At 40.7% G+C, this 13,070-nt stretch overlaps 1 protein-coding gene across 4 annotated transcripts in view; it reads left to right on the forward strand.

Annotated features, from left to right (window-relative positions):
• Positions 1-13,070, forward strand: part of CEP128 (centrosomal protein 128) — a 361,366-nt gene that overhangs the window by 28,011 nt on the left and 320,285 nt on the right. For all 4 annotated transcript variants that reach the window (XR_014780873.1, XM_084791446.1, XM_084791448.1 and 1 more), the window contains exons 6-7: positions 8,805-8,931; positions 9,946-10,061. Coding sequence is in view for 3 of the 4 variants with exons in the window: in XM_084791446.1 (XP_084647572.1) it covers positions 8,805-8,931; positions 9,946-10,061 (243 nt within the window). In the remaining variant the exon portion in view is untranslated. The remainder of the gene's footprint in view (positions 1-8,804; positions 8,932-9,945; positions 10,062-13,070) is intronic.

Here is a 13,070-nt window from a genome sequence, read left to right on the forward strand (position 1 = left end):
TCTAGGAAGACTCTTTTTGTCTGTTGCTGCTCCTTAGCCTGGTCCAATTTTTCCTTTCTGGTTTCCTTAAACTCTTGTTCTGTTCTGACAATTGTTTGTTAATGATTTTTCATTTGACATGTCCATGGATGATGGCATTAATGGTTAAATGTTTGAGCTACTCAGGGTAGCAATGACTCTCTGTCTCTGTGTCCCTCCCTCCCTCCCTCCCCCACCTCCTTCCCTCCCTTCTTTCCTCCTTCCTTTCTTCCTCCTTCTCCTCCTCCTCCTCCTCCTCCTCCTACTTCTCTCTCTCTCTCTCTCTCTCTCTCTCTCTCTCTCTCTCTCTCTCTCTCTCTCCCTCCCTCTCTCTCTAGCTCTCGGTTCTTTGTGAAATTCACACCGTACACCCTATTTCCCCCTCCCCTCATACCCACCGTCTCCACTCTTGCAACCTCCCTCACAACAGAGAAGAAAAAAACGTTGTCATGGAAGCTGTTGTGTGTTCCAGTGTGTCCCACAGTATACCCTTTTGTCCACACTTTGCTTGCTTTCATTGCATGTTCATTGCAATGAGTCATTGGTCGGGTACAAAGCCTATGGCTTCTGCTACAGGGCCAGTTCACTGGAATCCCTCTTGGATACCCCGTTGTTGCCCTGTGTTACCGAGATCGTGTAGTTTTGCATCTGTAGGATTGCTCCTTCATGCACTCCAGCAGTTCATCAATGAGTAGATGTTGGGGTGGGCCAATTCAAAGCTCTGGATCTGGGGCTGAGAGGAATCTGAGCTGGTCAGCTCACTGCTCCCCACAACCAGGGCCAGCTCTACCCTGCCACGCAGGTGAGGTGCAGGGTCCGCAGTCCCTAGTGTTGCAGCCAGTGAGGGATACGGGCTAGTTCTCCTACTGTTATGACCCCAGGACCAGCTCTCCTACCTGCCAAGGGGCAAGGGGTTAGGGAGGACACCTCTCCTTCGCCTACCATACTGCAGAGTGGGCAAGTTTTGGGGGCCACTTCTTCCATGCTCATACCCTCAGGGCTGGCTTACCTCAACCCCCCACATCAGGGCCAGCTCTGTTAGGCTGCCCAGGTGAGATAGCAGTGAGTGCCATCTACTACTTAGAAATTATGAGGAGAGGGAAGACAGGCAGTCGAGAAAGAACTTCTCATAAATGATTCTCATGGCCTCTCATTGATAACTGATTGAAATACCAATTGTTTTAAGATATATGTACTATGCCACTACATGGTTTACTTGGGTCTTTTTACTTATAACCTTCAAATCCTCAAAGTACATGGTAAAAATTTCTACCTTTTAAGAAATTATTATTTTTAATTTGTTCACTTTACATCTTGATTGTAGTCCCCTCCCTCTTCTCCCCCTCCTCCCCTCCCCTAGTCCTCAGAAAGGGGAGCCCTCCTCCCCTATCATCTGACCCCAGCCTATCAAGTCTCATGTGGACTGCCTGCATCCTCTTCCTCTGTGGCCTGGTAAGGCCGCCCCATCAGGGAGAAGTGATCAATGAGTTGGGGCCAGAGTCCATGTCAGAAGTAGTCCCTACTCAGACCCATAAAAATATGTGAGGGTGCATGTGCTTGTGTGTGTGTGTGTGTGTGTGTGTGTGTGTGTGTGTGTGTGTGTGAGAGGTCATCCTTGAGTGTTGTTCTTCAGGAGCTGGTTATCATTTTGAGACAAGATTTCTCACAGTGGCCTGGGACTCACTGACTAGGCTGGGTGGCCCGCGACCCTCAGGGATTGACATTACAGCTCTCTTCAGGTGACATTGCAGCTCTGGGCCACCACACGCTGCTTTTTGTGGGGGTGCTGGGGATAGGACTCTGGTTCTGATTCTTGCAGGGCAAGCACCTTAGCAACCAAGCTTCTTCTCCAGCCTCCTTGCCCCATCTGTCTTTTTTTTAAATGCCTTTTATTGGTGCTGCAGAGTTGGTTTGGTGGTTAAGAGCACTGTAACTGTAGTTGTAGAAGATCTTTGTGAGCACCAGGCATGCACATGGTGCACATACCTGCAGACAAAACACTCAGACCCATAGAATAAAAATAAATAAATCTTTTAAAAATTACATTTTTTTTTTTGTTGAGAGATTTTTGATGATTGCTTCTATTTCCTTAGGAGATATAGAATTATTTAATTTATCTACCTGATCTTGATTCAGTTTTGCTAAGTGGTATCTATCAAGAAAACTGTCCATTTCATTTAGATTTTCAAATTTTGTGGCATATGGGCTTTTGAAGTAAGACCTAAAGATTCTTTGGATTTCCTCAGTGTCTGTCATTAAGCCTCCCTTTTCATTTCTGATTTTGCTGAATTGAAGACTTTCCCTCTGCCTTTTAGTTAGTTTGGCTAAGGGTTTGTCTACCTTATTGATTTTTCTCAAAGAACCAGCAGTTGGTTTCGTTGATTCTTTGAATTGTTTTCTTTGTTCCTAATTTATTGATTTCAGTTGTTTGATGATTTTGATGATTTCCTATTGTCTACCCCTCTTTGGTGTGTTTGCTTCTTGTTGTTCTAGAGCTTTCAGGTGTGTTGTTAAGTTGCTAGTATGGGATCTCTCTAATTTCGTTATGAAGGTGCTTAGTGCTCTGAACTTTTATTGTTAACTTAGATTTTATAAATAACTATTGTTACCCTTTAGTAAATGGATATGAGTTGGTTATGTTTAAGTATTTGTTGGTAACTCTGTGAATATAACTTATCAATGGGTAAGGGGACAGTTTGGAAATATGAATATCTGCTGTGGTGTTTTTCTACTGAGTTGATTCCACCTAGCAAAGGACCTACAATGAGTATTCATTATGGTCTTTTAAAGCCCATGGGTTGTGATCTTGGTTCTTTTTATTGGAATACTCCATATTTAACTATTTTTCTCTTGACTCTTTATAATCCCCAACTCTAGGCTTCCTCTTCCTCCCCCTCCCCCATTCCCTTCCTCATCCTTGTTCTCCTCGTCCTTGTTTTCCTTGTCTTCATCCTCCTCCTCCTCTTCCTCTTCTATGTTGTTGTTGTCATCATTCTCCTTTTCCTCCTTCTCCTCCTCCTCCTCCTCTTCCTCTTCCTCCTCCTCTTCTTCTTATCCTCCACCTTTTAATTTAGAGACAGGGTTTCTCTGTGTAGCCTTGGCTGTCCTGGACTTGCTTTGTAGACCAAGCTGGCCTTGAACTCACAGAGATCTACCTGCTTTTTTCTCCCTGAGTGTTGGGATTACAGGCATGTGCCACTGCACCTAGTCTACGCTTACTTGTTTTTCCACTTTAACTTTGGTCTCTTTGTTACATTTTCACACATAGGTATACTTTGGTCATCTCAGACCATCCACCCACTACTCCCTTTTCCTTCTTTTCTATTGACTGCTCTTCTTTTCCTCAAATAGCTTCCCTTCTACTTTCATGTCATTTAGCCCTTCTGAGTCTGGTTAAATTTGCTTGTCATGGTGATCTCATTTCCCTGCAAATGAGATGACTTCATTTTTCTTCATGGCTGAATTATATTCCATTATATGCATATATGTGTATATATACACACACACACACACACACATTTATGATATATAATCACATTTTCCTGACCATCTCTTGGTGGGCACTGGACTGATTTCATCCTTTGACTATCATCCGAGGTACAGATAAGCAAGGCTGTGCAGCTAACTCTGTGGTAAGCTGCCATTGACTCCTGCATCCAGCCCCATGCTTAATCCTTTGCTTACAACCTGCGAAGGCATCTGAGTAGTAAGTTGGGATTAGAGGATCATGACGCCTCTGGTTTTAATGCAGGAACAGTGCCTACCTTTCTATAGTCTTTTTAGGGATTTTCCCATTACCTTAGGTTTTAAATGTTATTGTTTTAACAGTGCTACAAGAATTGGTGTTTATGTTTTCATTATTAAGAAAACTGGGTCACAGACTGGTCATTGACTTGCCTGTGGTCTTCTAAGTGATAGAGTCAACAGTAGGGTGCGTTTTCGAGCCCAGCATTAGGATTCAGCTGCTTCACTGAGTTGTCATGGTTAACCACATTGTCAGAATGGTGTAACTTTTAAGGATTTACGTGTGTGTGTGTGTGTGTGTGTGTGTGTGTGTGTGTGTGTGTGTGTGTTCTGAATTGCTGAGAATGTGTTGGATCTCCTGGAGCTGGAATTCGAGGTGGTTGTGAGCTGTCCAACATGGGACCTGGAGGTGAATTCCAGTTCTCTGTAATGGCTACTCGTGTTATGTTGAGCCATCTCTTCATGTTGTGGCTTTATGTTTCTGAAAATTAGGACCTTAAATTGGAAAGTTTGGGGGATTATATGATCACACATTGAAGGACTAGACTTTGGAGGCTACTTGCACTTACTGAAAATAAATGTCATAAAGTCATTACTATCATAGCTGGCCCAAGGCCTGGAATGAGAGTGAGATGGAACCCACTATAGAATGAAGCTGCGAAAGAGTCTGGAACTGAACCAGGACTGAGGTGTCTAGAAAGCAGCGGTCCTCACTGCTTCTGTAGTGGAGCAGAGCCCAGTGCCTGTGGCAGCACTGGCTTCCCCTCCTCCAGCAGCAGAGATTGTCACACGCCTTCCTGGGATGTGTTCTGGTTGGCAATCACGTTCAGCTGTATAGTGTGCCTTGGGTTTCTTGGGACCCTGAAGCTTTTGATCCTGAATTATTTCTCACACTCTGAATGTCCTGTGAGCTTGGCGAACATTTTTGTCACAGAGGATGAGTGAGAAGGTTTTGTTTTAGTATTTAATGTAAAGATTTAGAACATGTTTTGCTTCTCAGTGTTGGAATATTTCAAGAAGTATGCAGTGGATCAGCTTTCTCTTGCTCCTTCTAGAGCCCCATGTTACTGTTAGTGAAAGAACAAGGTTGTATTCTTGTGCTGATGTAAAAATGGACTTTCTTGAAGGCTGAGTATTCAACATAAGTTAGCGTTGCCTGCTGTAAACAGGCTGATGTTGATGGGGCTGAAGTAGGTAATAGGGTATTAAAGTATAGTTCTTGCACCAGGCTAGTGCATCTTATTTTATTTTGTTTGTTTTTGGTTATTTTCAGGAAAGGGTTTCTCTGTGTAGCCTTGGCTGTCATGGATTCACTTTGTAGACCAGGCTGGCCTCGAACTCACAGAGACCTGCTTGCCTCTGTCTTCCAAGTGCTGAGATAAAGGCAGGTACCACCACACTTGGATGAGTAAGTACATTGTAAAGATAGAAATGGGATAAAGACATAAAATTAAATTATAGCATGAAAACGTGCATCAGTAGGCAATTTTTTCTAGTAAATACATTGATTAAACTTTTTCCTTTGGGAGTGCGATGAAGTTGCCATCTGGTATGAAAATTCTTGAGAATGTTAAATAAAGTCCAGGTTTTCCTTTTTATGTAATGAGTTTCACTTGTCAAAAGTACCTAGTGACACCACAGAAAGTAGTTTAAGCCAGACATTAGCCATTTGTCATAGCCCAGAATTGAAGGTTCCTGCTCTTTCCTCGGCCGGGCTGTACTAATTCATTAGGTGCTTCAAGGTAAGTGCTGTCCTGTCTGTCTTTCAAGAATGCAAAGTAATGGTGATCTGTGGGTAAGACATTTAATTAGTTACATTCTGCTGACTGTATTTTATCAGTGTACTTCAGAGTTTTGAATTAGGTTATTCTTTTGTTAAAAAATATATCCCCAAGTTTCTTATTTGAAGCTACTAGATTTGAAAAATTTTTTTCCCTAGAGGAATGGTGAGAGGGCTCAGAGGGTAAAGGAGCTTTCCATGCAAGCATGGCAACCTGAGTTCATTCCCTGGAACCCACATGGTGAGAAGAGAGACCTGACTCCAGAAAGTTGTCCTCTGTCCTCCGCATGTGTGCCCTGCCATGGGCTCTCACATGCCAAAAAAATTAGAATAATGAAAAAGGGACTTTCTTGAGGCTTATAGAAGAAATGTAGTTTTTGGAGTCAAAATTGAAACTCAATTCTGATTTTTTTTTCTTTAGAAATTACCTTAGTGAGGACCTAGACCCTTTTCTTGGATATGGTAGATAGGCAGCACAGTCTCCTTGTGGGTCCCATAATATGGGAGTAGGAACTACTTCTCTTGTGGACTCTGGTCCCCATATTTTGATCACTTCTCCCTGGTGGGGTGGCCTTGCCAGGCCACAGTGGAAGAGGATACAGGCAGTGCAGATGAGACTTGATAGGCTGAGGTCAGACGTTAAGGGAGGATGGCTCCCCTTTCTGAGGACTATGGGTGTGAGGGAGGGGATATGAGGGAGGGAGAGTTGGACTGGGAGGCGATGAGGGAAGGGGCTGTAACTGAGATGTAAAATGAACAAATTAAAAAAATACTGTATAATATTATTTCAAAGAGTTTACACAATAGCTCCCAAATTTTTTTTATACTCCTATAAATCAAAACCTCACATTGCCAGAAAAATACATTAAGAAAGCACAAAGCCTAATTTGAAATGAAAGAAAGTATATTTGTAAAGTGAAAATCTATACTATTTTTGGAGTATAGTTAAGGGTTAATTTTATATAGGCTAAATCAGTTAACATTATAATTGTATTTTACTGATGCAGAAATACAAATTTATATCTTTTTAAGGAAAATGTCTGATCCACAGTGTCCAGTACATATATTCTTTGCTTTTTGAAGAATCAATGGTCTTAGGAGCTATAAAGAATTTAGTTTACCAAAAGAATACCAGAAATGAATGTTATAAAATATTAAAAAAGAAATTGCCTTAATTACATTGAACAAGTTATTAAACAGTTTGGAGACGGAGATTCATTATTTCAAAAATGAATACAAGCATGCATACTTCATTATGCTAATATTAAAGGGCTCATAATGTTTTTGGATATTTGCTAAACATTTATTGGTAATTTCTTTAATTTGTCTCAAAATCCCCATTATTAAGGATTTGCTAAGCTCATTTAGCATTTATTATATCTGGGTGCATGTGTGTGTCCGTGTGTGTGTATGTGTGTGCAGGTGTGCGCATATAGTCTATGGCTCTAGTCAGAAGACAGCTCTCAGTAGTCCGTCCTCTCCTGCTCCCTTGCAGCTTGTGCTCCTGACAGCCCTCAGGAGTCGGTCCTCCCCTGCTCCCTTGCAGCTTGTGCTCCTGACAGCCCTCAGGATTCGGTCCTCCCCTGCTCTCTTGCAGCCTGTGCTCCTAACCGTGAACCATCTTTCCACCCATCTATGAAAAGCTTTAACATTAGGCTGCACCTTATTTTAAGTTTTATCTTATTTTGAGCATGATTAATTTCTAGTACCTTTTATTGGTCCTAGATTTTCAAGTGATGCTTCATTTATTTTGCTCTGCAATTAAAAAGGGAGCCTTCAGCGTTGGGGGGGGGGTGCCTTCCCCAGCTGAGGGTCATTGCCAACAGGGCTGCCCACCAATGAGATAAGGATTTGGCGAGGGGAGAGAAGAGTGAGTCAGGCGATGGTCAGGGGAATCTTGCAGCTCTGATTGACTAGCAATGAGGTGCTGCTTTATTTATATAGGTTTCACAAAACAAAGACTGACTAATGATTACCCAAAAAATACAGATTATTTTAATTTTTTTCAGTACATGTCCAGGGTTACAAGTTCAGTAACAATTAGAAAATACAAACAGAACAGATTTATTATTATTATTAGCCCTATAACTCCAATTTTAAGACTCTAAAGAAGATCTCCTCCAAAGTAAACACATTTATAATGTGATAGCCAGCTTTTAGCCTTGCAGTGTTTGTAGTTTGAGAGTACTCCAGACAAACAGAAAATACCTGAATTGGTCTTTTTATGAATAACAAATACTAATACCTAACTTCTTTGACTGTATGTTTCATCATCTACAGTTTAACATAGAAGTTTGCTTCAGTCACTCTTATTTACTGGGCTCTTTTCCTCCAGGGGTGTATCCTGTACCCTCCCTTATCTTTCATCTACGTTTTCTACGCCTATTAAAAACAGTGGCCTTGAATCTGTAATTTCTTCTCCTGGTCAGTCAGGGTTTGTCAATTGTCTCTGTTTACCCTGCACCAATTATATTATTTGCGGTAGCTCAGGGGCAGACACCCTAAGAAGATTCCTGGAGTAATTGGTCTCATCTAGCTATGTTCTTATCTGTGCTTAATGATCTCCAAGACATATGGAAGACTTTCAAATAATGGCCAGATAAAGTCAGGTTTAGAATTTTCCTAAATAGACTCAGACATAATTTTCTCAGGAAAAGACATAAAAGGAATCATAATGTGGAAAATCCCCAAGAATACAACATGCAGAGACCAAAACCCAAAAGTTAGGACTAGGAGGACAGTGATTGCATCCATCTGCTCAGCTTTGCTGCAATTCTGTCAGTTTTTAGTGGCTATGGCAGTGTCAATACATACATACACATACATACATACATACATACATACATACACACACACACATACATACATACATACATACATACACACACACACAGTGTGAAGGAAGATGCATTCTTTGAGGTTTTTCTTTTCCTTCAGATGTGTTGGCTGGCCTTGTTATGTTTTCCCACAAATGTGAGTTAGTCATTTCAGTCTAGTCTTCGAGCCCTGTAAGAAGGGGGATGTCTCTTTCTGGCAATAGGAAGGTGGGATAAGGTAGCGGCAGGTACCATTATAAGCCTGACCTTAGCATTTGTCCTTCAAATACTCATGTTTATTAGTTTTTTACTTCATAACATAACTCAGTTCAAAGTTCTTCTGTTAGCCATTTTTTTTTCTTCTGGGAAGTCAGATATTTCAGGAAGAGCTTTCAAATCTGTAGTCTATTGTGCATAGAAGAGTAACTCTTCACCATCTTCTTTAGTTAAAGGAAGATTTGGAGCAGTCAATAAGCCAACTGCGGAATCAGCGCTTACGGAGAAGCTCAGGAGGGAGAAGCTTTTCTGTTACCAGCCTGAGTGCAAGTGACCTTGATGGTGGCACTGTGGCAGGTAAACACCTCATGTGTTCTAAAAGCCTTTTTCCCTTTTCAACTTTGAAACACATTTCTCAAGTCCATACAGAATGCATTTGATGCGTAAAGAAATACAGTATATGTACTAGATTATAAATCTTATAAATTATATACATATACAAGATTAGTACATGCAGTTGTTGGATAGGGTAGTGTGTATATTTTTAAAGGGTCTTTCGTAGTCTGGGTTTGTTAGTTTTATTTTTCTCAGGCTCTGTAGACCACTTGATCTTACTCAACAAAGCTTCACTTTTAATTGCTGCCCAAGCTTCAAAACAGATGCACAAATCAAGTTTACTTTGTGGCATGTTCCTAATCGTGTCCTGACCTAGCAGTTTTAAAAATTGCTGATTATCACCAATGCCGTAGCTCATGCTAAAAGCAGGTGGAGGCTAGCTTGGTGTTCAGCTAGATGCCAACAGTGGGTTAAATGCTATTAAACACTCTGTGTGCCTGTAATTAATCTCATATTTCCTGTAGCACTGAGGGTCATATTTGAGTCGCAGAAATATGAACAGTGATGGGAGTGATTTAGTTAGGAGAACATTGGCACCTTGACTTGTGAAAACTATTCCTCATACTAGAGATTAAAGTTGGACACTTATTTATTTTTTATGTAGTCTGTCTTGTTATGCAGAGTTTTGACTTTGGATTAATTGGTTGCATATTTGCAAAATTCGATCTTATTAGTGGGATTTTATAGGGAAAAATAAAGATTTTGAGTATTTTGCAATTATTTTTATGTAGAAGAAAATCTGGACAGTGTTAAAAAGTGGACCCTTTGGCATATTCTGTTTTCAGGCTTTGTTCTTTGGTCATTTTATCTGCTTTAGGAGCAATGCTATTGTGATCTTTGTGGCTACAGCTTGTTACTTGGGAACTTAGGGTAAGAGTGCCTGTGTATTTCCACGTGTGGTCTAGAGGTGTCAAATGAAATTTTAGATTGTTCTCATGCAGTGTTTTAATGCCTTTTCTTTTTTGCATTGGAAAGAGAGTCTCCACTTTACACCTACCTCACCTCTGAAGGACTACGACCCACAGGGTATTAAACGAAACAGATCTAGAACTGGTGTTCGATTTGTTCGGGAAACAGACGACATGGTTCAGGTACTTTGTAACATTGTGTAGTTTATCTGTCACAGCCTATATTTGTATATAAATGACTGACACTTGAACTTTGTGGGCATATCTTAACTAAGAATTTGATCTTAAATCACTTTACATTGGCGGCTGGAGGGATGGCTCAGAGGTTAAGAGCACTGTCTGCTCTTCTAAAGGTCCCAAGTTCAATTCCCAGCAACCACATGGTGGCTCACAACCATCTATAATGAGATCTGGTGCCCTCTTCTTGCATGCAGGCAGAATACTGCATAATAAATAAATAAATCTTAAAAAAATAACTTTGCGTTGATTTATTTTCTTTTTCAGTCAAATACATATATTTTTTCAATGTAGAAATACTTTTTTATTCTTTAAATGGATTGCTGTGAGTTCGAGGCCAGTTGGTCTACAAAGCAAGTCCAGGACAGCCATGGCTACACAGAGAAACCCTGTCTCAAAAAACAAAACAAAACAAAAAAATTGGGAGGAGTCCCCAGTGCAGACAAGTCCCACATACCCTTTCTTCATACCTGGTCTTTTGTAGCTGCTCCCACATGGAAAAACTTTTTTTTTTTTTTTACAATCCAGGAATGTATTTTCAGTCTACAAATCTGTATCATACATCTATTTTGGAAAAAAGAGAGTTCTTAAAAAATTAGAAATGACTAAGAAATATTTTTAAATAGTTCAACAGCTTTTGCTGTAAAGGGAATTGCAAATTAAAACTGCTTTGAGATTTTTGTCTTATCCCAGTCAGAATGGGTAGATCAGTGAAATAAGTGGCAACCAATTCACAATGTCCAGGAAAGGAAACAATCTAGGTGGATGAATCGATAATGAAAATGTGGTACATATAATAGTAGAATATTATTCAGCCATAAAGAAAAATGAAAAGTTGAAAGTCACAGGTAAATGGAATTGAGACAATTATTCTGAATAAGGTACTCCAGGCCGAAAAGATAAATGCTGTATTTTCTCTGTCATATATTGATGCTAGCTTTGAATCTGTAGGTGTGTGTGTTTATTCCTGCTATTTTGGTGGTGGTGGTGGTGGTGGTGGTAGGGTGTGTGTGTGTGTATGTGTGTGTGTGTTTTCTTTCTTTTGGTTTTGCTGGTATAAAATTATTTCTTGTGGTTTTTTTCTGTTGTTGATTTTTTTTTGGGGGAAGGTATAGTTAACCTCCTTCGGTTGGGATTTTCCTTCTCGTATGTTCAGTAGGGATGAGTTTGTAGATAGATATTGTTTAAATTTGGTTTTGTCGTGTAATATCTTGGTTTCTCCATCTTTGATGATTGAAAGTTTTGCTGGGCATAGTTGTTAGGGCTGAGAGTTGTGTTCTCTTAGAGGACCTATCCAGGTCCTTCTGGCTTTGAGAGCCTCTGTTGAGAAGGCAGGAATAATTCTAGTAGGTCTGCCTTTATGTGTTACTTGGCCTTTTTCTCTTGCAGCTTTTAATATTCTTTCTTTGTTCTGTATGGTTAGTGTTTTGATTATTATGCGGTGGGGGGACTTTCTTTTCTGGTCCAATCTATTTGGTGTTCTGTAAGCTTCTCATATGTTTGTAGCCATCTCTTTATTTAGGCTAGGGACATTTTCTTCTATGATTTTGTTAAAAATATTTTCTTGGACCTTGAGCTGAGAATCTTCTCTGTCTTCTATTTCTATTATTCTTAGGTTTGGCCATTTTATAGTGTCCCAAATTTCATGGATGTTTTGTGTCAGAAACTTTTTAGATTTAACATTTTTTGATGTATGAATTTTTCTTATTGTATCTTCTATGCATGAGATTCTTTCATCTCTCATATTCTGTTGGTGATAATTTCATCTGTACTTCCTGTTCACTTGCCTAGATTTTTCTGTCTGCAGGATTCCCTCAGTTTGTGTTTTCATTATTGCTTTCATTTCCATTTTCAGGTCTTGAACAGTTTTATTCATTTCCTTCTCCTGTTTGTATTTTGGTGGGCTTCTTTAAGGGATTTATTACTTTCCTCATTAGGACCTCCATCATCTTCATAGGGTGGGATTTATGGTTGTGTCCAGGGACTCTTGTAGTAGGATAGCTGGGCTCTGGAACAACATTGTGTTCTTATGTTGGCCTATGGTCATCTAGGTTTGGGGTTATTATAGGATTAGGGGCCGATTTCTGAGTTTATCTTTATTTAATGGATGTTTTTTCCCCTTGGTTTCTGTTTCCTTTCTGGTCTTCTGGCCTGAGTGGCCTGGGCTTCTGGTGACCAGTGAGTTTTCAGGTCTAGTAGGATGTCTCCATTTTTTTTTTTTTTTGGAGACAAGGTTTCTCTGTGTAGCCTTAGCTGTCGTAGACTCACTTTGTAGACCTTGAACTCACAGAGATCTGCTTGCTTCTGCCTCCCGGAGTGCTTGGATTATAAGTATATGGCGCTGCACCCAGCTTCCACTGGGGTTTTTGTAGCCTAAGTGTCCTCTGGGGTTTTGGGTGCCAGAGTTGCCTCGGGGTTCCGAATACCTGTGTGGCTCTGTGGTTCTGGGTACCTGTTTGGTCTCTGGGGTTCCTAGTATGCCATGACCTCCAGTGAAGCAGAAGTCTTCTGCTAAAGTTGTGAATTGGAGCCCAGGGGAAGAGGTCGTGTTGGCGGCTGTGGGGTGGGCTTTCAGGAGTGTTAGGGGGCAGTGGGCAGTGTCTTACCAGAGTTGGATATGTGTGTTTAGGTTAGAATGTATTCACAGAAGTCAGGAAAGTAGTAAGGAGCCATGTGGTAGTCAGTAGATTGAATGTGAGATAGAGTGCAGGTGATCCGAACCAGGAGAGGGACGTGTGAAACAGAAGAGTTAAATGGGTTAGGTATTGGGAGGTCTGGGTGGAAGAGAGTATGGCGAAGGAAAACTAATACTGAAGACATTTGAAAAGCCATATAGAAACGTACTACTAGAGAAGCTTCCTAAAAAGTATGCGCGCGCGCGCACACACACACACACACACACACACACACACACACACACACAGTTCAAGTAGAGTTATCTTACTATAATGGGGA

The sequence above is a fragment of the Acomys minous genome (assembly GCF_964271855.1).
Source record: "Acomys minous genome assembly, chromosome: 8".
Lineage (NCBI taxonomy): Eukaryota > Metazoa > Chordata > Mammalia > Rodentia > Muridae > Acomys > Acomys minous.